Source organism: Carya illinoinensis, chromosome 2, assembly GCF_018687715.1.
Source record: "Carya illinoinensis cultivar Pawnee chromosome 2, C.illinoinensisPawnee_v1, whole genome shotgun sequence".
In the NCBI taxonomy this organism is placed as follows: Eukaryota; Viridiplantae; Streptophyta; class Magnoliopsida; order Fagales; family Juglandaceae; genus Carya; species Carya illinoinensis.
Genome location: NC_056753.1, coordinates 29,914,982 through 29,941,672, shown reverse-complemented (window position 1 = coordinate 29,941,672; position 26,691 = coordinate 29,914,982). Strand labels below are relative to the sequence as shown.

The 26,691-nt window shown below is 34.4% G+C and overlaps 2 protein-coding genes across 5 annotated transcripts; one reads left to right on the top strand and one right to left on the bottom strand.

The window, feature by feature from the left end:
* Positions 1–17: 17 nt before the first annotated feature.
* On the bottom strand, positions 18–5,002 carry LOC122300779 (homocysteine S-methyltransferase 3-like). Of its 3 annotated transcripts, none has more exons than XM_043111661.1 (7): positions 4,665–5,000; positions 3,274–3,330; positions 2,955–3,181; positions 2,352–2,481; positions 1,300–1,503; positions 669–740; positions 18–461 (listed from the first exon to the last, which is right to left on the bottom strand). In XM_043111661.1, exons 1-7 carry the CDS (start codon positions 4,842–4,844, stop codon positions 318–320), a joined length of 1,014 nt encoding a protein of 337 aa, XP_042967595.1. In that variant the 5' UTR covers positions 4,845–5,000; the 3' UTR covers positions 18–317. The 3 variants fall into 3 exon arrangements, 2 of the variants coding, with proteins under 2 accessions (XP_042967595.1, XP_042967596.1); XR_006240081.1 differs by having other exon boundaries at positions 317–461; positions 525–740; positions 4,665–5,001; XM_043111662.1 differs by lacking the exon at positions 3,274–3,330 and having other exon boundaries at positions 4,665–5,002.
* An 11,087-nt stretch (positions 5,003–16,089) lies between these two features.
* Positions 16,090–22,546, top strand: LOC122300778 (protein tesmin/TSO1-like CXC 2). Of its 2 annotated transcripts, none has more exons than XM_043111659.1 (10): positions 16,090–16,376; positions 17,699–17,859; positions 17,947–18,727; positions 19,279–19,757; positions 19,867–19,941; positions 20,979–21,159; positions 21,243–21,338; positions 21,416–21,482; positions 21,682–21,838; positions 21,924–22,546. In XM_043111659.1, the coding sequence occupies exons 1-10, from the start codon at positions 16,326–16,328 to the stop codon at positions 22,270–22,272; spliced, it is 2,397 nt and encodes a 798-aa protein (XP_042967593.1). In that variant the 5' UTR covers positions 16,090–16,325; the 3' UTR covers positions 22,273–22,546. The 2 variants fall into 2 exon arrangements, with proteins under 2 accessions (XP_042967593.1, XP_042967594.1); XM_043111660.1 differs by having other exon boundaries at positions 16,346–16,484.
* The last annotated feature ends 4,145 nt before the right edge of the window (positions 22,547–26,691 follow it).

Sequence of the window (26,691 nt, the reverse complement as noted above, 5' to 3'; positions counted from 1 at the left end):
GAGGGTAAGAGAGAATCTCAAATGTAACGGATTGCCCAAGTTTTCTCATTATTTCTTCAGTAGCATAATACAAGGAAAGTAGCAAGTCAAAAAATCCCATTCCTAGCTTCTCATTCTTGATACAATCCCAACCTTCGAAGTTTGGGGTCATGTAAGTCTGATGCGCCAGCTCAGCGTTGAACTACTTTTGCCGGTCAAGGGGTGGAGCATTGGATTTCCTTCCAGTTTTCTAGTCAAGACATGGTTCCTTGCAGTCTACTTTATTGCAGGAGGAAACTGGAAGGAAGCCTGGTGGTATGATTTCAGACCATACTGCATTAGTTTTTATCAGAGAGAGCCTGGGATATGGCTCTAATGGTTTTCGGGGTGGTTCTGCAACACCCACCAAAGAGAGAAGCCCCGGCCTCCTGCCACTTAACTATGTATGCCACAAAATCTTCATCTATGTCCCCACCTGATTCCTGCGAAAAGAGAACATAAAAATCCAGATCTTTGAGGGAATACTAAACGTTGTCAGAACCTACCATCTACGGAACTCAAGGTGAGTTTTGGACGAATGTAGCAGGCAGAGAATGATGTCCATGAAGGACTGGCATGAACTAATTATTTCAAACTATATGAACTGGATCCTTGCAGCACAGAGCCTTATTGTAAAGCAGGAAACTCACCACCCATTGCTTGTTCTGAGCATCGTACATCTCACCACTGTTGGGATATACCAGTACTGGTTTACTTGTTATCTGCCAATTGAAAACATCAATTCAAAATTTTCTAATTTTAAGCAAGGTAAGTGCGAAATGCATCAGTAGCATCCTTCTACCTCATTTGACAGCTCATTTGAAGAGGAATTATATTAGCCGTGATGCATATGCTAAAGAATGATTGGTCCAACTATGTAATACATTTCATAAATTCACTGGACAACGAGGTGAGGATTTCCGGGATATACGATGTACTGCACCTATCCAATTATATTACAAGTCACAGGACATAATGGTTCCTTGCGGTCTAGGACAATGACAAAGAAATAAAACAATCTCAGGCGAGCACAGCACCTGAAGTTTTAAAGCACAGCACCTGAAGTTTTAAAGCCGCAGCTATAGAATCTTTCTTAAGAGATGTGTAACAGGGCGAATTACGAAAACTTGAAATCACATGAATTCAACATACGGAATGTTGATAGTGAATTGTTAGGGGCACCTAACCAAACTCCTCCACTAGTTCGTGAGAAAATATTCAGATTTAGAACCTATATTAGTATTTAATCTTATAAATAAGCATCACCCCAGAAAAATATACCTTCCGTACAGATGCAACTAGTCCATGGATGAATCTAGGAGGGGTACAGTTGACTCCAACAGCAACAACTTTCTTGCATGAATCTGCAATGGAGGCACACTCTGCAATAGGATCTCCGCTAACGACATTAATTCCATCCTTGGAATTAAAAGAGAACCATGCTGGAATTTCTATGCCTTCTTCCTCAAGAAGCGCAGCATATGCCTGCATTAAATAAGAGAAAATCAACGAATATGGCTCAGCCACAGCCAGAGGCCACACTGAAAGTGGTGTCATCAAATATCAGAAGGCATAGTACCAAACCAACAAGATAAATTTTTCCATATTAAATGAGCAAAAATATATTTAATGTACACTATGGTTCTGGCTTCTGACCATTGCCCAGATCTTTTTTTCTGGATTGACAAGTTTTGATACCAAATGAGATGACACTAGCTGAACCCCCGAAGGGAATTGAGACATAAGGTGGAAATTTATTTTTATTGGCACTAGGTGTCCAGGAATGTCCCGACTAATCCCGAGGGTGCACAGGCCCTCAGCAAGGAGTTTCTCGCAAGTGCACATCAAGTGGAACAATTCAAGATGCCTGTGGGCTGTGTACCATGTTTTACACTTAAAGGTCACTTAAAAACCCACTTTTCACGTTGTTTTTACAGAAAACTAGGTATGCCTTGCACATGATACAGTTCAATAATTAACCTGACATGTTTCTAATTATCACTCGAGTATGTAGGCACTTTGTTAAATAATTAGAGAAACAAAACTAAGCTGCATGAATTAAAGATGTAAAATAAATTTGGAATTAAAAATGGAAGAATGTAACCAGGTTACCTTTAGCGTCTCCTGATATTCACTTAAGAGCACAACTAAATACATATCTCCTTTTAGGTTAACATAATAACAACTAAATGACTTGATAAGGAGCTAGATAACTAATTAATGGATGTTGACGAGATGGCACTTGCATGAGAACCTCCTGTGGAACTACAAGATAAATAAGATAGTGCTAAGACGTGCCAGAAAGTATAGTTGTATATTGTCAGCATTGATACCTTCGCTTCTAGCTTATTTGGAATCGTTTCAAATGCAATTAAATCAGCCCCTGAGTTGGCTAGAATCTGAACCCTTCTCCTGTGAAAATCCTTTAACGTTTCTAAAGTAATTGTATCACCATAGATTCCACTGTGAAGAGGAAAAAAAAACATAAAAAGGCATGTTGATAAATCATAATAAAAAATCATAATATCTAAGCCAAACTGGCAAAAAAAAGGGAAAAAAAAAAAAAGACCACAATCCAATGCCAAAAAGCCTGGCCATGCTAGACATTATAGTTTCATTGAGAACAAACTCTCCCCAAAATTAAGACAGGCATAACCATGTCCAATTGACCACTTTGCCAAAGATAAATGTCCAATTTTCCATGGTGTCTCACATATGTAGGTTTCACAACGATCTTAAATTCAATCCTATACTTCAAGCCAAGCATTCAAATAACAAATGGCACACATGCAACAGTCAAGTACAAAGTATAATATGCATGCATCCATAAGCCGCATGCTTTGACAAGCAATGAAGAATTAGAGAGAAAAGTAAAAATATCAATACCAATGAAAACCAGGTTTAGAAATTATTCCGTGGACGCCATGTTCACACACCTGTACTCAGAACCATCAGCTAAATAAGCTCCATAGCTTCCCACGGAAGCTCCAACTAAAATTGGACGTCTTGAATTCTTTACATTTTCCATGAGGTCCCAAGATTCCTTTGCGCACTGATCATAGTACATTTCCCGTGCCTCACATGCAATCTCTACACTTTTCCTAAGCAAAGCTTCTGCTGCTTCTCTAGAAAAGCCTTTAGCCTCAAATCCCTGAATGGTGGCCTGTGTCAAATAGAAGCAAGTAAATTCAATTAACAGTTAAAAGTTCCAAAGGTGTAAACAGAGGAGGATAATAGGTGGGTATCAAAAACTACCTGATAAGATGCTGTTAATATAATGTTTGCACCAGCATCAAGGTAATCTAGGTGAACCTATCCAACGAAGCAAGAATATTCAAAAGAAATGTCATAGTCGGTTGTTTTTTTTTTTTCCTTTAGTTTAAATTGTAAAATAATAGAGACATTAAGGCTTGTGATGGTGGAAAAAGGCAATCTAAGAAGTAAGAACAAATATATGACAATAATAATGTTTTCCAATGGCCCAATTCTAGCACAAGAGCTTTTTTTTTTTAATTGATTAACAAAAAATTTCACAAGGAGCACAAGAGCATTTTAGATCAGTTATTTAACAATTAGTCCAATAATCGATCAGAACACACAGTTACTTTGGCACTTTAGCCTTTCTCGTTGAAGGGTTATTTTGCCAATAAGACAACAACCTTACAAGAGTCAGGTGAAAGAAGTTGCAAAAGAGGCAAGAATCTAAATTTCAACTATCTATCAAACCAATTCGAATGATTGCAATTAGATTTTCCAATGGCCTGATGCGTGATTAATTTAGAATAACTTGACATCGACATCTCTAAAACTATCCGTTTGTATGCAACAGACCACCTTGTGCCAAGCCCCGGTTTTTTATTTTAAAATGACATATATTGCATGCAAGAGACTTGTGAGAATCCAACAAGGGACCACGAATACCCACTCGTGGACAGAAAACCTTTATTACATATGTATGTATATGTATTTGTTTTCCACTGGGAATATGCTTGATTGTCCTATTAATATGAGATACGTCTGACACCGCTCTACATTCTTCACTGAAGAACAGTGTCTTCATAAGGCTTTAGCTGTGAAGATACTCTTCACTAGGGAGAGCTCACGCGGATGATTCTAGATTTGTGTGAATCCCATTAAAATTTGAGGGTCAAATACAGTTTCACTATTTAAATTATCAAGCTGTTTCTAAACTATCAAAATTGATATACTACACCCACGAATTTTAAAAACATGATAAATAGCATCATGTTCAAACATGACCGTTAAGATAGATTTACAATGGAGAAAGCTCATTGCAATCAAAACAACAACAAAAATACAGTGGAGGAAAATCTCACATATTAAAGGGATTTACTTTGAAATTTTGAATTTCGCAAAATGAGAAGCAAAACTTATAAATGCTATAAAACCATTTGCTCCAACCAAAAATAGAGTTATAAAAAAGCACTCTTTTTCTTCTGATAGGTGAAGGGATATTATGACTTTGCTCACGTTTTCTTAAAAAAATTTATATGGAGTTGTCATTTCTATATGTTTTTAGTATCTAATACAGGAAATCATTTCATGGTAGCTCCTGTCCCTTCATTTTTTATTCGTATTTTGTTGACTCAAAACGAAAAACAAAGACAGAGATATAAAGAGATTACCCTTCTGACAAGGTGAGGAGAATCGATAAGGCATTTGGCGCTCCAGAGAGGATCGTTAAGGTCGGCCCCGTGTCGTTCGAGTTCCGTAGCAAAGCCTCCATCAATGACAACGTATCCACCGCACTCGCGAATGAAACCGGGCATAAACGAAGATGTCTCCTCCGCACATCCTAAATCCATGTTTTCTAACCCAAAAAGGGTTCCGCTAGATCTCACGGGGGCAGAAGGCGGTGAGTTTCGAGGCGACTGGCGACGAGTTCACTTCCTACGATTCTTTAAAAGTTAAAAAAACAAATGGTAGTTCTACGCAACCTCCTACAGTCAATAGAGGGAAGGCAATATTTTTGTTTCTGTCTATTTTTCATAATTATATATATAAAAAAAAAAAAGATAAATAAACAGAAAATAATTCGAAAAGTAAAAAACTGTTGAAATTTCTCATGAACCTGACAATTATAGCGTCCACGTTCATCTTTTTTTCTTTTTTTTCTTTTTTTTCCACCAAAAGAGTTTTCTTTTCCATTTTTTTTTCTTTTTCTTTTTGACCTTTTGTTTAATTTGTTGTCTTATGTGCCGTTTGAATAATAAAATGAAATAAAAATTAAAAAATTAAATAAAATATTATCAAAATATTATTTTAAAATATTATTATTATTTTAAAATTAAAAAAATTAAATTATTTTTTATTTTTTATATAAAAATTTTAAAAAAATTTAATGAAGAGATGAAGTATTTCTTGTATGTAAACAGAGCTGCATCATTAAAATTTCCTTGATTTTTTTTTCTCGAGTTTTATGATCTAAATTTATTTACATTCTTTCAAATAAATCTTTACAAATAATAATAATAGATATTTTTTAATCTACTTTAGGTATAATTAATCATTCTAAAAATACATATGTTTTCACGAAGAAAACACATTATACCAAACATAAAAAATTTACTATTCATATAATTTCTTCTTTGGATATCTATCTCTAATTCATGTGCTCTCAAGTTCAGAGCTATAGATGAGGAAGTAGATATATATATATAGAGAGAGAGAGAGTAAATCAGGGATTTAGGTGAATTTGTTCAAGGTCAAGATAATAAAATGAGAAAATATGATTTGCTGCTGATGATGGTGACCATGGATAAGAAAAAATGGAAATACAATAAGGTTGGGTTGCCAGCTGGCTGTCACTACAATTATATCAACGATAAGATTGAAACAGACAAAAGTGCCATCACTTCATGCACCTCACCACTTATTTCATAGCAATTAATAAAAAAATAATAATAATTGATTTATGTTTAAAGAATGTTATCTAGGTTTGCAAGAAAGGGTAGGATTTATTTATAGAAAAACATATGGACAAGTTAACCCATATTTAAAATTTTGAGTAAATAAAAAATTTATATTTAAATTTTTAAAAAAATTTATTCATCATCTTTATTTTTTCATTCTCTCGTCAGTTTATAATATTTAAAACTCGGGATATTACAAATATGGTTAAAGATTGCATGGGGCATGACCCGATATCATGTACTGCACATTCCCGGCCACTACTGACAACAAAAATTGGGATGTCTCTCACTTTCTTCCTACTAAAATAAATGGTCCGACTAGAAATCCACTTTTTGGAGATATTTAGAGAAACTTATGTAGCAAAAGACAAGAGAAAGCAACATGCGATCTAATTAAAAGCTTATCTTGTTGAGGATTTGCGTGGAGACTGGAGAGTTTGGTGCCATTAGGGACAGATCGTGGCATCCACTTAGATTATCCTCCTACGTGAACTTTGAGTAGGAGCATCCCACTCAAATGCAATTCCATGTCACCGTTATTTTAATTTGCAGAGATCATGATGATACTTTTACTTGGTTTCATATACTAAAAAGATTTAGCTTCATGCCCTACTAAACCTGCATGATCATCCACCTATATGTATGAGTGACTCTATATAGTATGATTTCATTGCCAATAGCAAATATATGTCATATACACGATTCGAGTTGGGTTTCAATTTGATAAACCTAGCTCATGTGCACACATACATGTAGTACCAATTTACTATCTTTTCCTAGTACTATTAATGCAACAATGCATGCAAATGGAGGATTCCAATGACTAGCTTGTCGATCATTGGCAAATACACGAGTCAAGATGGGTTTCAATTTGAAATCCTAAGCCACCTGCCAATGTGGAAATAGTGAAGTCTGGAGCAGCTCAATGAAAATCAACGTTATTAATCATTGCAGCAATGCCAGTAGATTAAACATGACAAGTTGAAGAATGGGAATTTTTACTTTTGTAACGTAATTAGGATGATCAAGTACTTGTGCCAAACAGCAACTTCTTGCTGAAATGATGTCCTCGGGGCAGCAGTTTCAGCAGATGCAGCAACACCCTCCTCCCCCCATTAATCCAATAGCTTCACTATGATATCAAAGACAGCAGTGCCGTGAGAATTTGATATGAACATGAATCAAGTGTTCTGTGGCTAATGAAAACACGCATAGCCTTATTAATTAATTAGAAATCAATATTCTTAAGTGTTCCTCCAAATTAATCATGACGATGATATTTGCCCCATGCACCATATATGTCTATTGTTTTAATAATTGAAAACTGCATCCTGAATTACACACTAGCTAATTATTGTATTAACATCCTAATGTCATAACAAAGATTATTCGGCACCTGAAAAATGTCACAGATATTGCAATTGACTCAAGTTAAGAGATTTTGATGTAAAATGCAGAGAAAATCGTCTGAGAGTACAGTTTAATGTTCATGCAGTGCCAAAAAAGAATAATTCCCAAAAGGCTGTCATTGAAGTCTGATTTGGTAGACATTACATATGGTTTCTTCACTGAGAGTTTGACAAACTAAATTCTCCCCAATTATGTGTGATCATGAGAGCTAGGAAATTAAGCACTAGCATGCACACACATTATCTTACAAAGTGGAGAAAATCCAATTTTGAGAGAGGACCATACAAATTGATAGAAAGTTACTGGGCTAAAAACAGCTTTTAACAGAAATCAGATTAAAAAAATTGGGCCAAATTAGTCTGGGATGCAACCTTGTACTGGACAATTGAACCCAAGTAGGATGTCCTTTGCAAAAGCCATGTATCGCATCAGTTTATGGACATGGATTTTGATATTTGCCTGGAGGGTCCAATATTGGACTGGCCCAAATCGAGGCCCAAAGGCCGTAGTCTCTACCCTTGAAAGATAGACATTCGAAGAGGCGACTTGGCTATCTTGGTTATTAGGAGGGATAAGTCTTTCCTAATAAATATCCACAATATGGCAGTCGGATAACTCCGGTAATTTATGATAAGCCTCATAGCTAAGTATAATGTTAAGCTAATTTATTTACAGTATTGATCTAGTGGACCTTTACATCTATATATATATATATATATGAATAACAAGTAACTCTCGATCATCTGATTAAATTCTTGAATTATTATATATAATTTGTTATTGACTTAGATATCAGAGTTGTCATTGGCACCCTGTGCCACCCTCATAACGATTTGCTGATTAACGATCATGTTCGGTAGTGAGACACGTCATTTACATTTGCAAGTATACATCTGCCAAATAAATTAATTAGATATGGAATTTAGCCCCCTGCCCCCACTTGATCTTTTTCAATTCTCCAATTAAACTTACAAGACAATAATGCAACCTTTAATCAATTATACCACTCTCAAAAACAGAACCCAAACTTGTACAATTAACATCATTACTCCTATTTTCATCAACTTTAAACTGACCAATCCAGACGGTAAGACCATCTTTATCAACAAAATATTCCTGTACAAACAGTTTTTCAAAATAGATTGGGAAACATACCATGAATTATGTCAAACAACAAGCACTCTTAAGCTGACTAAGTTCAGTTGTTCATGTAATCGAGTTTTTCCCTACAGATTCGATCTTGAAATTTATAGTCTTCTCATTAGAGGAAAAACTTTTTAAAAATGGAGATGATTCAAATGCTTATAGATTTTCTTCTCACTTTTCTTTGTAAAAACTCATTTCAATACCAGAGGAAGCTGATAGAAACCCGAAGGTGAAGGGCTAACTCTCAGAGCAGAAATTATTATGTCACATCCATTAACTTTGCAATAACCTAAAGGATTACGAAGAGGATGTGACCTGAGAATTGGCCGGTACTCGTGTGTATAGCCAGAACATGATGACTGTGAAGTATATGCCAATAGGAAATCATAGCAAGATGTTGAACCTGCAAGACGATACAATGATTCTAATTGGTCAAGAGGTATAAACAAAAGAGAAGAAAAGAAAACAGATAGATCACCTGAGACATCTTGGCTATTGTAAGTACCCATGTATACAGTGCCACGGGCCCCTTGATCTCTAGTTTCTAAACGTGCTTCCAGTGAACATGATTATGTAAGATTGATGAACATATATTTCATGAAAGCTCTATTCTCATCGGATTATGATGGCAGTATTTATTGATTTTGTAGGTATCACGACTTGTTAGAAATAATGTCAGGTTTTCATTAATCATTCTTTTGAGACTACTCGTACGGTAGGTAAATTCAAACCAGCCTCCTTCGGAGGATGGGGCGATGGGAGTGGGATACCCTCTCCTCTTTTGAAAGTTGAGGGATAGTTGTTATCTCAGACAAATTGAGATGGATATATATGTTTTTACATAATCTCATATATCAGAAGATTTTGTCAGTAGAGAGTTTATAGAAGTTAAGATAATGTCCGTCATAAATAAATTTATATGCGGGAAAACCCCTCACAAATAAGTAGTTTGGCTTATAATCTAGATATTTTCCTGTATTTATCAGTCACATATGTAATTTCGGGTTTCATGAATGAAATGAAGTCTACTTCTTAAAAAAAAAAAAAAAATCAAACCAGCCTCATATGAAATAAAAAATAAATAGAGCTTTTTTGGGAAATAGATAAATATATGAAGTGTAACGCTCTAATGGAAGACCTAAACCAAAGGACCTATATTCCAAAAGAACTAGTCAATAATATAATTAGAGTTCCATTGAAACCTTATAAAAAACAAGAACTTCTTATTCTCAAACAATGTGAGATCCCATATATCATCTATCCTTATGTTTATCATATGGAATATCACATGAAGTATGTATAAAAAATATACACATACAGTAAAATATTTCATAACATACTTCATAAAATGTATATACAGATAATAATAAATATTGTATGATACATTTCATATTTTTATTTGAATATCACATAAGATTCTTAAATTCAAACAAAAATTTAAATGAATATTTATTAATTACTAAATTAAGCATACCTCAAATTACAACTACATGACCAGATTAATCATGGTGCAAAAGTTATCTGGCCCTGACTAGGGGTGTAATCGGTCTGGTCCGATCCCGTTTTGGATAAAATTTAGGACCGAATCGGTGTATACCGGTTTTGTATTTTCTAAAACCAATTACGCACCGGTTACCTTCCTAAACCGGTACTCTGGTTTTACCAGTTTTAATATAGTACTAAGTGGGAGTAACGTACAAAGCACGTTTGTCTAATTTTATGAAATGATTATTTGTAAAAAATAATATATATTTTATAAAAATTATTGATGTCACTTAATAATTTAAGGCATATTAGAGAAAATAAAAAAATTAGTTCAAAGTATCATATAATCCAATATATGTTTATAACATCTATAATTTTAGCAAAGATGTATACGAAAAATTTAATAAAAGTCTAACACAAACGGTAGTTCAAAATATGTGTCGTTTGATGTTTGTATTATAATTCATCAATTTATGTCATCCTGTAGACAATCAATAGAGATAACATTAAAATTCTTATTTTGCTGTTGTTTGAGTCGATCAGGGACAACATAAAGTTAAAACATTATCTTTTTATAAAATTTGTGGTATAATATTTTCTATATATAGCATATATATAAATCATAAAATATATTTTGAAATTGTTGGTCGAATTTACTCTTTCTTGATTAGCTCAAGGATCACGGCCTTTGTCACGAGCCTATCATAGCAAGCCCATTTATGAAATATGACTTAGCGGAAGCTACGTCCTACTACCATGGAGAAAAAAAAATACTTTGATCAAACATACTTGTATTATATATTATATGAGATTTTTAAATTTGGAATACTCAATAATCTGAGTTAATGAAACGTATAATACACGTATATTATACTTAGGGATTCACGTCTTATGCACCTAATTCACGTGTATATGTTAAGGAGAAAGAGAAAAATATAATAACTAATCTTTAATTATTTATTATTATATAAACTATTAAGTATTATAATTATTGAGATTAATAAATTATATAACAACATTGAATGCTATCTCTCTCAACATTTATGTCTTCATTTTATGTGCCAAACCGTTAAAACAAACGGTGTTAACTTTAACGGAAAAACAAGAAAAATCGTTAAAACAAGATTTTCCGTTTCATACACACTTTTTATATATAGAAGAAAGATATTATATACTATATAATATATATAATATAGTATATAATACTATAGTGATAATATATTGTAGTATATTATAATATATATTATAATTGTATTATAGAATATAAAGATATATTATAATATATAATATATTGATGTATTATAGTATATTATAATATATAGTGATATAGTTTTAGTATAAATGTTAATACAATAAACAAAATGATATAAAATTTTAAAATTTAGAATTATATTAATTAGTAATTTATCATATAATACAAAACTACTTAATATATAATTATATATTATATGTACAAATTATATACAATATAAAAAATTAAAAAATATATATATGAACTGATTCGGTTCGGTCCGATCTGGTTTTAGAAAAATAAAAATAAAAACTAAATCGATTTTAACCGATTTTAAGAAAAATAAAATCGGTATCCGACGGAAGCAAACTCGAAATCGGACCAATTCCATTGATTTGATTCGATCTGATCCGATTTATCGAATTTTTTTTACACCCGTAGCCCTGACCCCTCGTCGCAATAGGAGTTAAAAATGATAATAAATTTTGAAAATGTCATCGTTTCCTTTTAACAGAAATAGACTCCCAATTGATGCATATTTTGGGACTCGAATACCTACCCTTTGTGATTATAAAAAAAGAAGACAGACAGCAAAACATTTTTATTTCTTTCAATAAAGACCCATTGAGAAACATAACACACAGAAAAATAAAAGAATTTTGCTATATACAAACACAGTCGCGTACTAATCTGTGTACCAATACTGATTTATTCATATTTAAAATTTAAATTAACATTGTTTTCAATAAAATCTACTTTTTAACTAATCATATCACATTGGTACACAAATTAGTACACAATTGTACTTGTAACTATATTTTTCCAAAACAAAAACCTTAGCAAACCTCGTAAGAAAGAGCATTAATTACCAAGCCTGAACAAAAAAAAACCCGGAAGAAACGTTTCTAACACCGACTAGGGCTTGTTTGGAAATAAATATATGGCATTCCAAAATTCTCTTTTCATCTCATTTTCAAACATAATTCAAATACAAAATTTTCAAACTAATCATTATAAAGTTTCTATACTTTTAAATAAAAAATAAAAAAATAATTCAACTTTTTCAATTTTTAAAACAAAAATAATATTATAAAACTATATTCTAACAATATTTTTTAACTTTTATAATATTTTATATTCAACATTTTCTCTATCATTTTCTAAAAACCTAAAAAATACACAACTCAAACAATCTCATTATTATTAACAAAATATCATACTATTATTTATAAAATTCACATCTCATCTCATTTCCCAAACGAGCTCGCAAAAAAAATAAAGGTCGTCTATCAATTCAGTATCTACAGTCTACATGTCATATGGTTGGCCTTTTCTCTAGAGAGAGATTATCTTCCTTCTCTCTAGAAAACTCTATTTCACCCTCCTCTGATTCTCATTTCTATTTTCGCACTGTATTTACACTTTCAATGTAGTGTTTTTTCCCTTCTCCCTCAAACAATTTGGTTTTGGTCAGATCTGCTACTCTCCAGCCACCATCTGCATACACGCGCTATACCACCCATTCCTACAGCCGCCCAATCTATTAGGATGGTGCGGAGCCACGCCAAAATGCTTGTCGCTTTGTCCTTACATGCCTTGATTCTGCAAGTGGTCTTCACACGCCACCATGCTTTGATGGCCCACACGCGTTGTACCAGCAACTTCGTCTCACCAAGATCTTCCAGATCTGGGCCACACTGCCTCCTTCCCACCAACGTGTGGCTGCCTCACACTATCACAGGTGCCAGGATCACAAATTATCACTGGCCGCAGATCAGTCCACCCGATGCCATACTTTCTACTATATTTTTGCTTTTTCTAATCAGTGATCTCGAAGATAGGATTGCGAATCTCTCTAAAAATTACTTCAAGATAACAAACAACAGTGCACCCGCCACTCTCACTGCTTCTAGCGGAGCTGTTCACAACTTTTTACGAATGTCTTATTATTGTCTTTTAAGACAATGTCCTCTTGGTAGGACTTGGGTGAAGACCAAGAAGTTGGTTGCTAAAACCCTTTTCTTTTTTTTTTTCTTTTTTTTTTTTTAAATTTTTTTATCCACTTCTTTACACTATTGTTATTATTCTGGGACGTTTATTGGAGAACCCCACCCCCTTCTCATGTATCATATTTTTTTTTTATTTTTTTAATGAAGTTTACTCGCTTGCTTAGTACAATCTACATACTGCTCTCTCTTTCATTACTTTAGTTCTGGACTTTCTTTTGGTCACTTTCAAGTTGTAAGAGAATTCTAAATTAAGAACTACCTCTCAATTATTTTAAAAAAGTTGAATTATTTTTTAGATGTATTTTTTAAATTTGGAATAGTTGTAATAATTAAATAAAAAATTTATATTTAAATGATATTTGAAAAAAAAATTGAGATTAAAAGAGATATCTCCCAAACAACTAGCCCTAACCCTCAACTTCTCCTCGATGAATTATTTTCTTTTAAGATCTTTTCAACTCATTGCTCGAATTAGATGGTCCGATCCAATGTAGAAAAAAGAATATACAATATAAAATGTTCATATATTATTCATATTATCTAAATATCTTGTATAATTTATATTAAATATATTATAGAATATATATATCTTTGTTTTCCGTTTATCTTTGTATTTTCTTGTGTTTTTAGTTTTTTGTTAGCATCATTCATCTTTGTCAATCTATTGCTTTCCGGCGACCTAGGGTAGACATGCGCCCCTTTTTCAGCTTCTCCAAGTGCCGATCGTCGAACTAGCAGAAGAAATCTACCTATCCATGCAACGCGTTTGCCTCATGTGCTACTGCAGCACGCTTTGCCACCACTTGCAGCTATTTCAGGATCTATGGCTTCGGATCTTTTAAATCCGACTGTTCTCTTCACTCTAGTTGTGACACATGACCTGCACGCATTGTCATCGCCAGTAACCTCCTTCCCTGGCGATTAGTCACAGTTTTCGATTGCTATACTATGTTCCCATTTTCCTTAATTAAAGATCGAGTGAAAGTAGATGTGACAGTTCCTTTCAGCCAATCCAGACCAATACTTATAGTCTATTCATCAGACTACTTAAAAATTATCATCAAGAGGTCTCTGCTTGTGAGAATTGGGTGGGATCGTGATAGCTAATTTTTTAGCTCTGATCACCTCTTTTATTTTTTATTTTTTATTTTATTTTTGTGTTGTAATTTATGTTAGCTTTAGGAAGACTATAGAAAATTTTTACTCTACTTAACTTATATTTTATATCTATTAATTTATCTATAAATATCTTGTTTGTCTAGGAAAAAAAAAACAATAGCTGCAAGAGAGGTGTGAGGTCGGTGTGTCACGTGACACTTGCCTTTGCTCTCTATGGGACCACTACAGCCGATTGGCCGGCCCAGTCCATGGTACTATATACAAATCTGGAAGAGTGGGAAACTTCAATGGTACAGCATGCAGCGGTTGTTAGAGCCAACCCATTAACATCTTGATATTTCTGTACCAAACAAGCGAGGGGGGACATAAATACTCGTCCAAAAAATGATGTGCCTGCATCATAACACTACACGTGTCCTGATGACTCGTTAATGATGTTGATCCCTAGGTGCGTTCTAGCTGAGGAGATTGGTAACTTTTTTTTCTTGGCAGGGAATTGATAACTTTGATGTGAAGGGTACAATTAAATTAAAAGAAAACAAACAATCTTTGATGTGATTGGCCAACGAAACATGTCTACACCAATGATAGGTTGTGTCTGAGAAAATGGAAATAAAATCTGATCACGTGAGTTAAGAATTGAGTGATGTGGTTCACTGGTTTTAGCCAATCATAGGTGATAGCATGGTAGTACCCATTGCCATTGATGGACCTCAAACGTAGCTTATATAACCTTCTTTTCAAAAGCGTCGCGCGCCAAAACCACATGGTTTTTTTAAGGTACCGCACACCTAGTTAACTTTGTCATTATGTCACTCACATGAAAAATGTAACGTTAGGTGCTATTTAATACATTGGGATAAAATTCATTACTGCCTGTAAAGTATTGCACGAGATATTGTCCACATTGCCCTTGCAACACAAATTTGGGAGAGAGAATATTTATGCTACCTTAGGTTAAAAATGGCCAAAAAATTAAGTTAAAAAATAAAATCAAAGTAATCATTAGAGTATTTTAACGATTTATGATCGACGATCTTTCTTATATTCCGATGACATCTGTCTCTCCCTAGTTAAAGATGTTCAAAGATAAAGAGTTTTTATGGCCGTAATCATAGGCATGCTTTGCCTCATTAGTCATTGCCAAAATCTAGGATTCAACACTTTGGTAACGGTTTTGGATAATAGAAAGCTGCTATTTGATTGTATTTGTTGTTTCAAAACTTCACTTTGTAATATTTGGTTTCGTAATTATCATTTTTGGAAGTTGATTATTGGGTATCAAATTCATTACACGTTACTGGCCAGCTATGAAAGCTAAGAAATTTCCAATATTAGCAACTGGTTTAAGACGCAATCTTAGAAAATTAATAAAGATTCAATTTAATGGTCCAAGATCAGCTGCAAACGGTGGATTTAGCCAATGACATACCCATTAAAGCTCCAAGATATCAACTTTTCATGCAGTGTGAGAATTTCATTGTTGCCTAATTTAGATTTGGAAGTCTCAACACTACCGGATTATCTATACAGTTGGCTAGAGGCTGACGAACGGAAATAAAAATGAAGAAAAGATAGTTTTTTTATTTTTTAGTAGCCGAATGGGGATGTTTGGGAGAAGGAAGAAGTGTCGAGATTCAGACCAGACAGAGGGAAGACAGGGGGTCAACACTGTAGGTTACTTTCGTAAAAGACTATAAAACTAATATGAACTATAGGCTACACAAAAAGACATACCGAGCTGTGGGAGTGTGTTGTGTGTTTGTGTGGGGAGTGGGGAATTTCGCGGTGGTAGGGTCGGGGTTATCCCCACAAGAAAATGTACCCCCACTCCCGCCTTCCCGCTTCTTCTTGAATCTCGTCTGCTAAAAAGTCAGAGAGATAGAGAGAGAAAGAAAGAAGTGAAAGAAAGTAGAGAGAGAGAGAGGGGGGGAGAGAGAGAGAGAGGCATCCGAAAGAGCTTCTTCTCCGGACATGGACACCCCAGAGAAGAACCAGATCGGGACACCCATCTCTAAATTCGAGGTGAGATGCAGTGACCCATTTGGTTAATGTTTCTGGTTATTTGAATGGTTGGTGTAATTGGGTTTTATTTTTTTCATGGTGATGACAAGCTCGTGCATTTTCGAGAAGGTAGATTTGGTTCGTCTGATTTGGTTGGTCTTTGATTTTGCTGGTGGGGTTAGAAATTTTGTTTGTTGAATTGGGTGTTTTTCTTTTACTTTGCAGTTGATGAATTAGATGTTGTTGTTGTTTCGACAGATAATTATTTACCCTTTTTTTAGAATATGGTTTTTGGACAAATTTGTTTTAAATTTTGTTTCACGCTGCTTAGATCTCCAAGTTCAGTTCAGTTTCTGCAATTCCAGTGGTTATTTGCCTGATTTCTGGTTTCTGGGTTATTTTATGCTTTTGAAGTTATATATATATATATATATACACACACTAACCAAAAAAAAAAAGAGTTTTTTGCATATACAGTGACCTGCATTGTGCTATAATTGATGCAGTCTTCTTCTGCAAGTTTCTTGAAAGATGATTTACTTGTTATTAACAACCGCTGTTTGATATAGTTACCTATAACAATCTCATTCAAATTTCTACGCATCCACATGGAGAAGCATGTACTATCTTAACTATGCCAAGGGTCATCGAAGAACCAACCTTTCCCTTGCCCGGGTCAAAGAAAATAAAATATGTAACGTAACGGCAATGACAGCTAAAATAGCAACATGAGAGAGGAAAGAGCTGACCCGGAAACGGCATAGGAAAGATGTGATCCGGTAATTTGTGTAAAAGAAAGATGATCAGGCGGGTAGCCTAGCTAACACAGCTATGGAAGTTCGATTCTTCCTTGATTGATGTTTTTTTCTGGTTCTCTTTTTTAATTCTCTATCTCCCCAAAAAAATAAAAAATCTTTTGATGCTCTCTGCAGTTCTGGTTAAGCTATCGACAGAACTTCCACGTTTTTTCGTTGCAGAATTCATGGAAACTCCTGTAATTTGGATTAAATCTTGATCTTTATGACCCCGATTTATTGTTAGCATTAATTTTCCTTAATAGTTGACTAATCGCTGGTTTTGTACAATATTTTGATCCCCATTGGCTAGCTTTGTTTGATATAGAAAGTTGATGTATTCGTTTCTTTTTCTGATTCTTCTTTTACCTTCAGATGGGACAGTTTCTGATGTTTGAACGAAGTTTGACTTGCATAAAAAAAAAATTTTGTAGTAATAATAATGGACGGTTGAGGATGTTTGAATGTCTGTTTAAAAATGTAATTGATTGTCTTTCTATGCTGACCTCGTTTTCATGCTCTAAGAAGTTTTCTTTTTCACTGCATTAGGATTCCCCGGTCTTCAACTATATCAACAGTCTTTCTCCTATCAAGCCAGTGAAGTCCATTCATGTTACTCAAACGTTCAACCCACTTAATTTTGCATCTCTTCCATCTGTTTTCACTTCACCCCATGTCAATTCTCACAAGGAATCTAGGTTCCTGAAAAGGTAAGAGTTTTTCTTACATTTTTAGCATTCCATCTGAAGTTGCACTTTATTCAGCCATTTCTTTATTTTAATTTTTTTTTTCCTCAGGAAAACCTATTTAGATGGATCTAAACCTGAGTTTTCTTCTGGAATTGGGAATAAAATCTGTACAAATGAAGGAATCGGTATGGATGGTGCTCAGTTGTTTGTTAACTCGGCTGAGCTACAGGAAACCTTTGATCCAGAGGTTTCACTTGGAGAAGCTTCTGTTCAGGCATCTACTGAACATTCAAAGTTTGTGATTGAGCTTCCATGTACCTTAAAGTATGATTGTGGTAGTCCTGACTGTGACCCACCACCTCTTTGTGGCACTGAGACAGGTTATGTGTCGGATTTGGTTGGCAAGTCGGCATTACTAGTTCAAAATGATCAAGAGGCCTCCAAAAAGGGTTCATCTGAAGATGAAATGCATCTATCTGAGATGTGCCAAACTGGCCAAAAGATAGAAGGGATGGAAAGTGGTTGGGAGAGTTTGATTTCTGATGTCAGTGATCTATTGATCTTTACTTCTCCTACTAACTCGGAAGCTTTTAAGGAGCTGATTGAGAAATCAATGGATCCCATGACAAGATTTTCCACTTCTCTTATGTCACAACTCCAGCAAATTGACATCAATGATGTGCAGACAATGCAAATTGTTGATCCCACTGGTTCTAGTGAACAGCATGAAATCAACAATCCTTCTGCTGCAACTGGAGAAGCCAGTGAGCTTCAGGAAATAGAGCAGACTAAGGATAACACTGCTGATAATTTGAATAAGGGTATGTCTAGCAATACAAGTGAGCAAATGAATAGTGGGGTGGCAACATTCATTCCATATGCTTCTAAGGTAAATGACACGAGTAGTATCAATTGCCAACTTCTGCAGCATTAGTTGCATGGCTGCAAAACTTATTTGTAACCTAAATTTGGATGTAAATATGTGTATGCATTATTTCCTCAACTTTACCTTCCATGCCAAAAAAGTACAGTTTTTTTAGCATAAATGATATACACATCGTATTTAGTTTACAAAACAATAATTTATGTGGTTTACTTAACCATCTGCCCACACATAGTTCTCCAGAGTGGTAAATTCATGATTAGCTTGAAATTTTGAATTTTGTATGCTATAGCTTTCAAGATTTTGACTTTCTTATACTATAAGCTTACAAGAGGAGGTTTTTTCTTTGCTTTTATTTTCATTTTTATTTGGATATGTACAATTACATAACTTCCATGCATTAAATCTACAGTTTTTGCTGCACATGCAATTATTAAGTGCTGTGCTAAATTGGTAACCTGTTTACATAAATGTGAATTAGGTTTCTCCACATTTTGATCCCTTTGTAATTCTATACATTAATTTTCATAACATAAATATTTGTTGTCTTTGTATAGGCTGTCTCTAATTTGTACCGTGGTATGCGAAGGCGCTGCCTTGATTTTGAGATGGTGGGAGCTCGTAGGAAGAACTTAGGTGATGCTTCAGATCTTAGTTCTTCTACGCTAGATGAGAAGATTGCCTGTTATGATAAGCGGCTGGTCCCAATTAAACCCAGTGGAGATTCCTCTCGGTGCATTCTACCTGGAATTGGTTTGCACTTAAATGCTCTTGCAACAAATTCAAAGGATCACAAAAATGTAAAGCATGAAAGTTTGTCCTCTGGACAACAATTGTATCTGCCCAGCTCAACTGCTTCCGTTAACTCACCTACAAACAGTCAAGAACCTCTTCGTATATCCTTGACTTCAGTCTCTTCTTCTGAGAGAGACACAGAACTTGCTGAAAATGGGATTTCTCACGTAGAAGATGCGTCTCAGGGATCAGCATATTTAGTTAGTGATGAGTTTAATCAGAATAGCCCCAAAAAGAAGAGGTATGCCCAACTATTTACATATTATTCATTCTCTTTTCATATTTTCATAGATTTTTTTCTTACTTTTTTGGTTTCTTTGTCACCTCACAATTTTGAATTGGATTTGCAGGCGCAGGTTGGAACATGCTGGAGAAAGTGAGTCCTGCAAGCGTTGCAACTGTAAGAAATCAAAGTGTTTGAAACTGTAAGTTTTAACATTTCTTTCGTACATAAGTCAAATCTGGAGCCAGGATTTACTGTGCCTGATGATCAGTTTTTAACTGAAGTAGATTTTCATTTTTAAGCCCAGGTTTGTGTTAGGTTGACTAAGCTTGTTTGTTCTATGAGTGTCAAGGTGAGAGTTATTGTGTAAAATTATCTTCTTTTTTTGTTGTCTTAAATTACCATATTTCAACATAGACAAGCCCTTGATGTTGGCATGATTTACACTTAAAACCTAAAACGCGGTATACCTGGACCTTTGAGGGTCTTCAAGTAATGGCCTTAACATATTCTCATATGGCCAGCTTCAAAATTGGCCTACAAAGGCCACAGGTGATCAACAGAAGGGCATGCTATTGTTACAAGAGCTTGACAGAGGGTTTAGTGGGGGTAAAATCGATAGAAAAGAAGTATTGCTTCTATTTTTCTATTATCAATAAATTTCCATTTACCTAAAAAATAAAAGATAGAAAAGAAAGGGGTTGAGTATGAGGCCAACTGATGGAGACAAAGGATTATTTTTCAATTATGATGCGAGTATTTCCCAACTGACCAACATGTCATGGGAGTATTTACTTGTAACTGTGTCCATAAATTTTCCAAAAAAAAAAAAAAAAAAACAAGAAAGTGCCTCCATGAAAGTATCTGGGGGATCAAAGGAGCCAGTTAGTTTGTGGACCAAAAAGGTTTTTCTCATTCTTGCCTTTATTTGGGCGGGGAGGAGGGGGCAGTGGAAGAGGGCGAATTATGGGGAAGCTGATGGCCAACCCTCTTGCCCATGAAGCAAGCCTTCAAAAACTAGAGCTGTTCACCATTTGCATATTTTTTTTCTTCACCGTATTTCAAGATACTGTGCTATCGTTTCCTCTCGCTTTTTTGTTCCCGTTTCCAGCGCAATACGTATATATTGACTTAGTGGTAATGGATGTGTCATTAAGGTTTGGGTTGTAACTTAAAGTGGCCTTTTCATTTTAGTACTTTCAGGCTTATTATTTTGCTCTTCATACTTTTTCCATTCAGTTATTGTGAATGCTTTGCTGCTGGTGTTTACTGCATAGAGCCATGTTCATGTCAAGAATGCTTCAACAAGCCTATTCATGAAGACACTGTTCTTGCAACTCGTAAACAGATCGAGTCCCGCAACCCTCTTGCATTTGCTCCAAAAGTGATTAGGAGCTCTGAATCTGTAACTGAAATTGGGGTTAGATAATAAGACTGGCTTTACTATTTACTTGACAAGAAAGTTGGAGTGCAATTAAACCTGATTTGTTTATTTTCTTGCAGGATGAATCCAGCAAAACCCCTGCTTCGGCAAGACATAAAAGGGGATGCAACTGCAAGAAATCAAATTGCCTTAAGAAATACTGTGAATGCTATCAGGTTTTCCCCTCGGCAGAGTCTCTGTGCTTATACTTTCCTATATAGTCTAATTCAGAAATGTTGGTGTTCTTTTGAAGGGTGGAGTTGGATGCTCCATTGGCTGCAGATGTGAAGGGTGCAAGAATGCGTTTGGTAGAAAGGATGGTGAGTCTGTACCCTGAATCCTGGTGCATATTACTGCTGCAAGCATCAAGTTATCCCTTTTCCTTCAATTTTTTTTATTTTATTTTATCTTTTTCTATCAGTGTTCCATAAAAATGCTGTAATTGTCTTGCTGATGTTGTCTGAACTTTATATGTCAATGTTCTTGGTGCTTGTTTTTTATTTATTTATTTTTATGCAGAGGCTGCTCCAATGGGTATAGAAGCTGACCAAGAAGAAGAAACAGATGCATGTGAAAATAGCGTCATGGACAAGGATTTACAGAAATCAGACAATCAGAACAGTGAAGAGCAGAATCCAACTTCTACTCTTCCTACAACTCCATTACGGCTTAGCAGGTTCAATTTCCAAGCTGTTTTTTGTTGGCTAATGATGTTCCACATGCAATTTAATGGAATTTTAAATAATAATTTTATGTGCCAGACCCGCGCTTCCACTTCCGTTTTCTTCAAATTGCAAACCGCCAAGATCTTCATTTCTTACTGTGGGGTCTTCTTCTGGATTATATACCAGCCAAAAATTTGGAAAGCCAAATATTATCCGATCCCTACCCAAGATTGAGAGGCATTCCCAAACGGTCCCTGAGGATGAAATGCCAGAGATTCTGCGTGGCAACACCTCTCCTAATACTGGCATCAAGTCTGCTTCTCCCAATAGAAAGAGAGTCTCTCCTCCACACAGTGGTTTTGGGTCATCTCCTAGTCACCGGAGTGGCCGGAAGCTAATATTACAATCAATTCCTTCGTTTCCTTCTCTCACTCCCAAGCATTAAATTGTTTTAATTCCGTATAAAATTCAAATTATATTGTTCCAATCTTTTTTTCTGTTGAAATATATCTTGTCATGAAGTTCATGCCATCTTAGCCTGCCCCGCCTTGCGTACCTGTGTAATAATGTAATCTTGCCCTCATAACGCATACTATTGTAAAATATGTTATTGTAGTTCATTGCATTTCTTTATTGAAGTTTAGTCCCGTAGATTCTGTAAAAATTAATACTACACACTGCACTCTCATTCCATTATGCAAAATGTGACACTTCTATCATTCTTGGATCATATTTATTTTTCTAAAAGAAAGTTTCAAAAGTTGGGAGTATGCTATATAAAAATTTCCTTCTATAAATGCCTGCCTCTATCCCCATCTTTATGAGATCTTATGAGCATTGCTTGATTTGGAATTGGGTATGCCTGTTTAAAAATTTCCTTCTATAAAGTTGGGAGTTGCTCATACTGGAATTGCCCTTCAAGTCTTGTAGTGGATGGCGTGGATTAGTGGAGCATGTTGGAGGGCATCTTTACATATGATACGGGTTTGAAGGAATACGAACTGGACTTTAGCTGGTTTCCGTGAGGTCTCGGATCTACTGACTCTTGTAAGGACTTGAAAAAAAAGCCGACTAAGCTAATCCCCAAAACATAGTAAACTAAAACGAGACGAAGTGAGGTAAGAGCCAAAAAAACATAACAAGAGAGGGAAATCAAAACTCGGAAGTGTGAGCATAAAACCAAGAGAGGATAATGTTGTTGAAAATATGTTTAGTTTAGAGACTTTAGATATGTCTTGTTCGCTTGTTCTAAATGCCGTTCTTTAGCAAAGTCTATGACTTTGAAGCCTATGAAAGCTTAAAGTCGATCATAGATCCACCCATTGCTTAATACGTCTCATTAAACTAGGCATTCTCAAGTCTCAACCTCATTAATTTTCATGCAAATTTTTGAAAAATTCTCGCAAGTTATGTACTTTTGCCGAAACCTCGCACAATTAATCCCTGCTATGAATGTGAAATAAAGTTACTAAACAACCTGTACATGATGTGGGCGTGAGATATGGAGAGCCATGCCCTTTTCTTTTCAGCTTGGCAGTTTATGGGGCAAAACATATTACCATTTTAATTCTTCACTTTTTAACTTTGTGGCAGAAAACCCAGCAAAATCTATGATTGTGTTATTAACTTTTCAATACCTTTCACCGGAACAAGGTGGAGGCATAGCTGGCAAAGACATTAAAACCAAAATACAATGTGAATTCTGTCTCTTGGGTCGAATCCATGCTCTCTCTCTCTCTCTCTCTCTCTCTCTCTCTCTCTCTCTCTCTCTCTCTCTCTCTCTCTCTCTCTCCACTTTACTTTTTGTAATTTGAAGATAAATCATGGTTGTTGGGAGGTAGACATAATTAGTTTCCGAATAAGTGTGAATTAAGGGAGGTAGATATGGGGCTAGCTAAGGTCTTATACCACATTCACTCACATATGGCTCTCATCCATCAATCTCTTCCCATTCAATTACTTTATAAAGATGCCACCCAAAAAAAAAAAAAAAAAAAAACTTTATGAAGTGAGAGTGAGAGTGATCAGAGAGAGAGAGAGAGGGAGGGAGGGAGAGCGCACATCATATGGGTTCGTGATTTACAGCTCTAGTGTCTTCAAAGCAATAAGGTTTTGGTGGGTAGTATATATCATCAAATCATCCGAAGTGCTTGTAATAAAAGACAAAAAAAAGGTCGATAAAATTAACCACAAAGCTAGGGTTTTGCTTTGTCGGTTTAGTGAGTGAGTATTCTTTTGGTGCCAGCAGGCAGCATCTTAGCTAGCTAGTGAAGTTAGGTTCTCTGTCTTTGATATGGAGGGTTAAGGGAATTCAAACCATTAGCAATACTGTTTCTGTAATGCAAAACCAGCTTACATGAGGGTGATCAATAGGTGGATTGCCTTCTAGGAATCAAGTTTTCACAAGTTATTGTTCGAACTTAAGAGTATATATCAATCGAGACAGAGATAGATAAATACATGAAATAGATCTTACAATATTTATTATTCATTTAATATTACTTGAAATATTTATGTAGAAAACAATAAATGTTGTAGAGTCTATATATTTATCGCTTTCATTTGAGATCCTCAAATCTTAAGTTCGAATAAGAATTTGAAATAATCTTCATTTACATCTTAATCGAGTTCTTCCATAATTCCATTGAGTTAACATTTTTAATGATAATAAGCGTGTTGTGGATTTACATTAAATTTAGGATGAAAACTATTTGAAAGCAATGATTAATATACCTAAACAATTACTGAAGAAAAACACATAATTCCTTGTTACCCTAGCAACTGAGTAGGCCAGGAAGCAACTATAATACAACCCTGATCTTGGTCACCTTTCAGCCTTTGTTAATACAACCTAACCCACCAAATGATGCTATAGATGCTTCTCACACTGCTCATGATTAACAAAATAAAAAAAGGGGGCCGGGACTTCTCATCCCATTTCTTCTCAAGATAACAACATGATCTCTATGATTATTATCTACAGTTCTCTCGACTGATCGTCTCCACTTTTAGTTTCATACATTCCCCCTTGACAAAAGCTGCTTACCACACTAATAAGAAAAGAAAAGAAAAGAAAACGATACATACCCACAAAATCTGAATGTAGCTAGGAATGGGATATCGATGATACCTTTTTCAGGTGAGGAAAAAACAAATGATCAGTGCTAGATTTCCCTCTCACTCCCCACCAATCCACCATTTTATTTTTCTCCTACAAAATTTAAACGTGGGATACAATTTTCCTCCAGCAAATTCAATTGCATACTTAATCATGATTTTTAGACCATATAATTACAGGTCATGTATATAGCTCAAGCCTCAAAATCCAAAGTGTTAATCTTTTTCCAACATATTATAAAAAAAATTCAGAGTAAATCAAGGCTTTAATTCAGATCACCTATTCTAATACTGTAACTAATATATATATATATATATATATATATATTCCACAAGATTTAAAAAGCTACAAAATCTTAGGTTGAGCCATGGTGATCCATGACCGGCTGGCATATATGCAAGGACACCATTATTTATATATATATTTTTAAGAAGTGTTATGATGAATATTATTTAATGATTATAAAAAAATTGCAGATATATCATTATCGTATTAAGTGCATTGGGACCTGTAATGCTTTTACTTTCTAAAAAAGACTCGATGTGCGCACAGATCATAATTAAGCAGCGACCAGTACCACCAGGATGATGTGATGTTTTAAACAGAGCCTCAATATTGCTCACTTACTCATCTAAAGTCCTGAAAAATAAAAAGAGAGAAATCATATGATCATCGTTAAAAGATTTAATTTAAAAGTATTAATAGGACAATAATTATCATTAAATTGTTTTATGAATGAATTATCGCTAAAGGTACTTTACAATGATGATTTTTCTGTAGCCTCTAAATGGTGGTCACAAACCTAAAAGGCTGACTCATACAACATTATTCCACTCTTTCATGGACATAATATATATATATATATATAACATTATTCCACTCTTTCATAAACATAATATATATATATATATAAAATAAATTCTATTTATAATCTTTATCAATTTTTATTTTTTAAAGAAATTATGAGAGCTTGTCCACTCACGTAGTGACTACACAAATCATTTTTCATATCATATATATTTTAGACCACTTGTCCCTTTTAAGTCTCATTTATTTTCACAATTCTTTTCAATTCAACTCATTTCGTTTTATTTAATAATTATAATTTTTTTAAAATTTTTATATAAAATAAAATAAAAAATTTAATTTTTTTAAATATTAAAATAAAAATAATATTAAAAAAATATATTTTAATAATATTTTATTTAATTTTTAACTTTAATCTTAATTTTTCTTATCTCATATTTTCTACAAAAATAAAGGTAGAACCACTACGTCAAGACTTGAGAGATATAGTGCAGAAGTTACGTGACCGCAAAATAACAAACCATTATCGGAGGAGGAATATTGACAAAATTTGAAGAAAATACAGTAAATATATGATTTATGAGAGTTTGAATAGAAATTTTATTTATTGGTTAATCCAATTAGATGCTGTAATTATAAAAAGAGATAAACATTTTATATGAACAATTTCTAGTGACCAAATTTTACACTTTTTCTTTTTAAAATCACCAAAATCTACGCTCGAGTAACGACAAGAAGACAGCAAAGCACCTAAAGAATATGACAGTTTATTAAATAAATCCCATGTAGTTAGAAGGAATCACTCAACCTGATATCAACAGCAAAGGAAGTATTTTTCTTTAAGATTTAGATTAGCATACGCATTCTCAAAATACATATAATTGTGTCCTCTATTGTCTATTCTAAATTTCGAAAAAAGAGTAAATAAATATTTTGTCG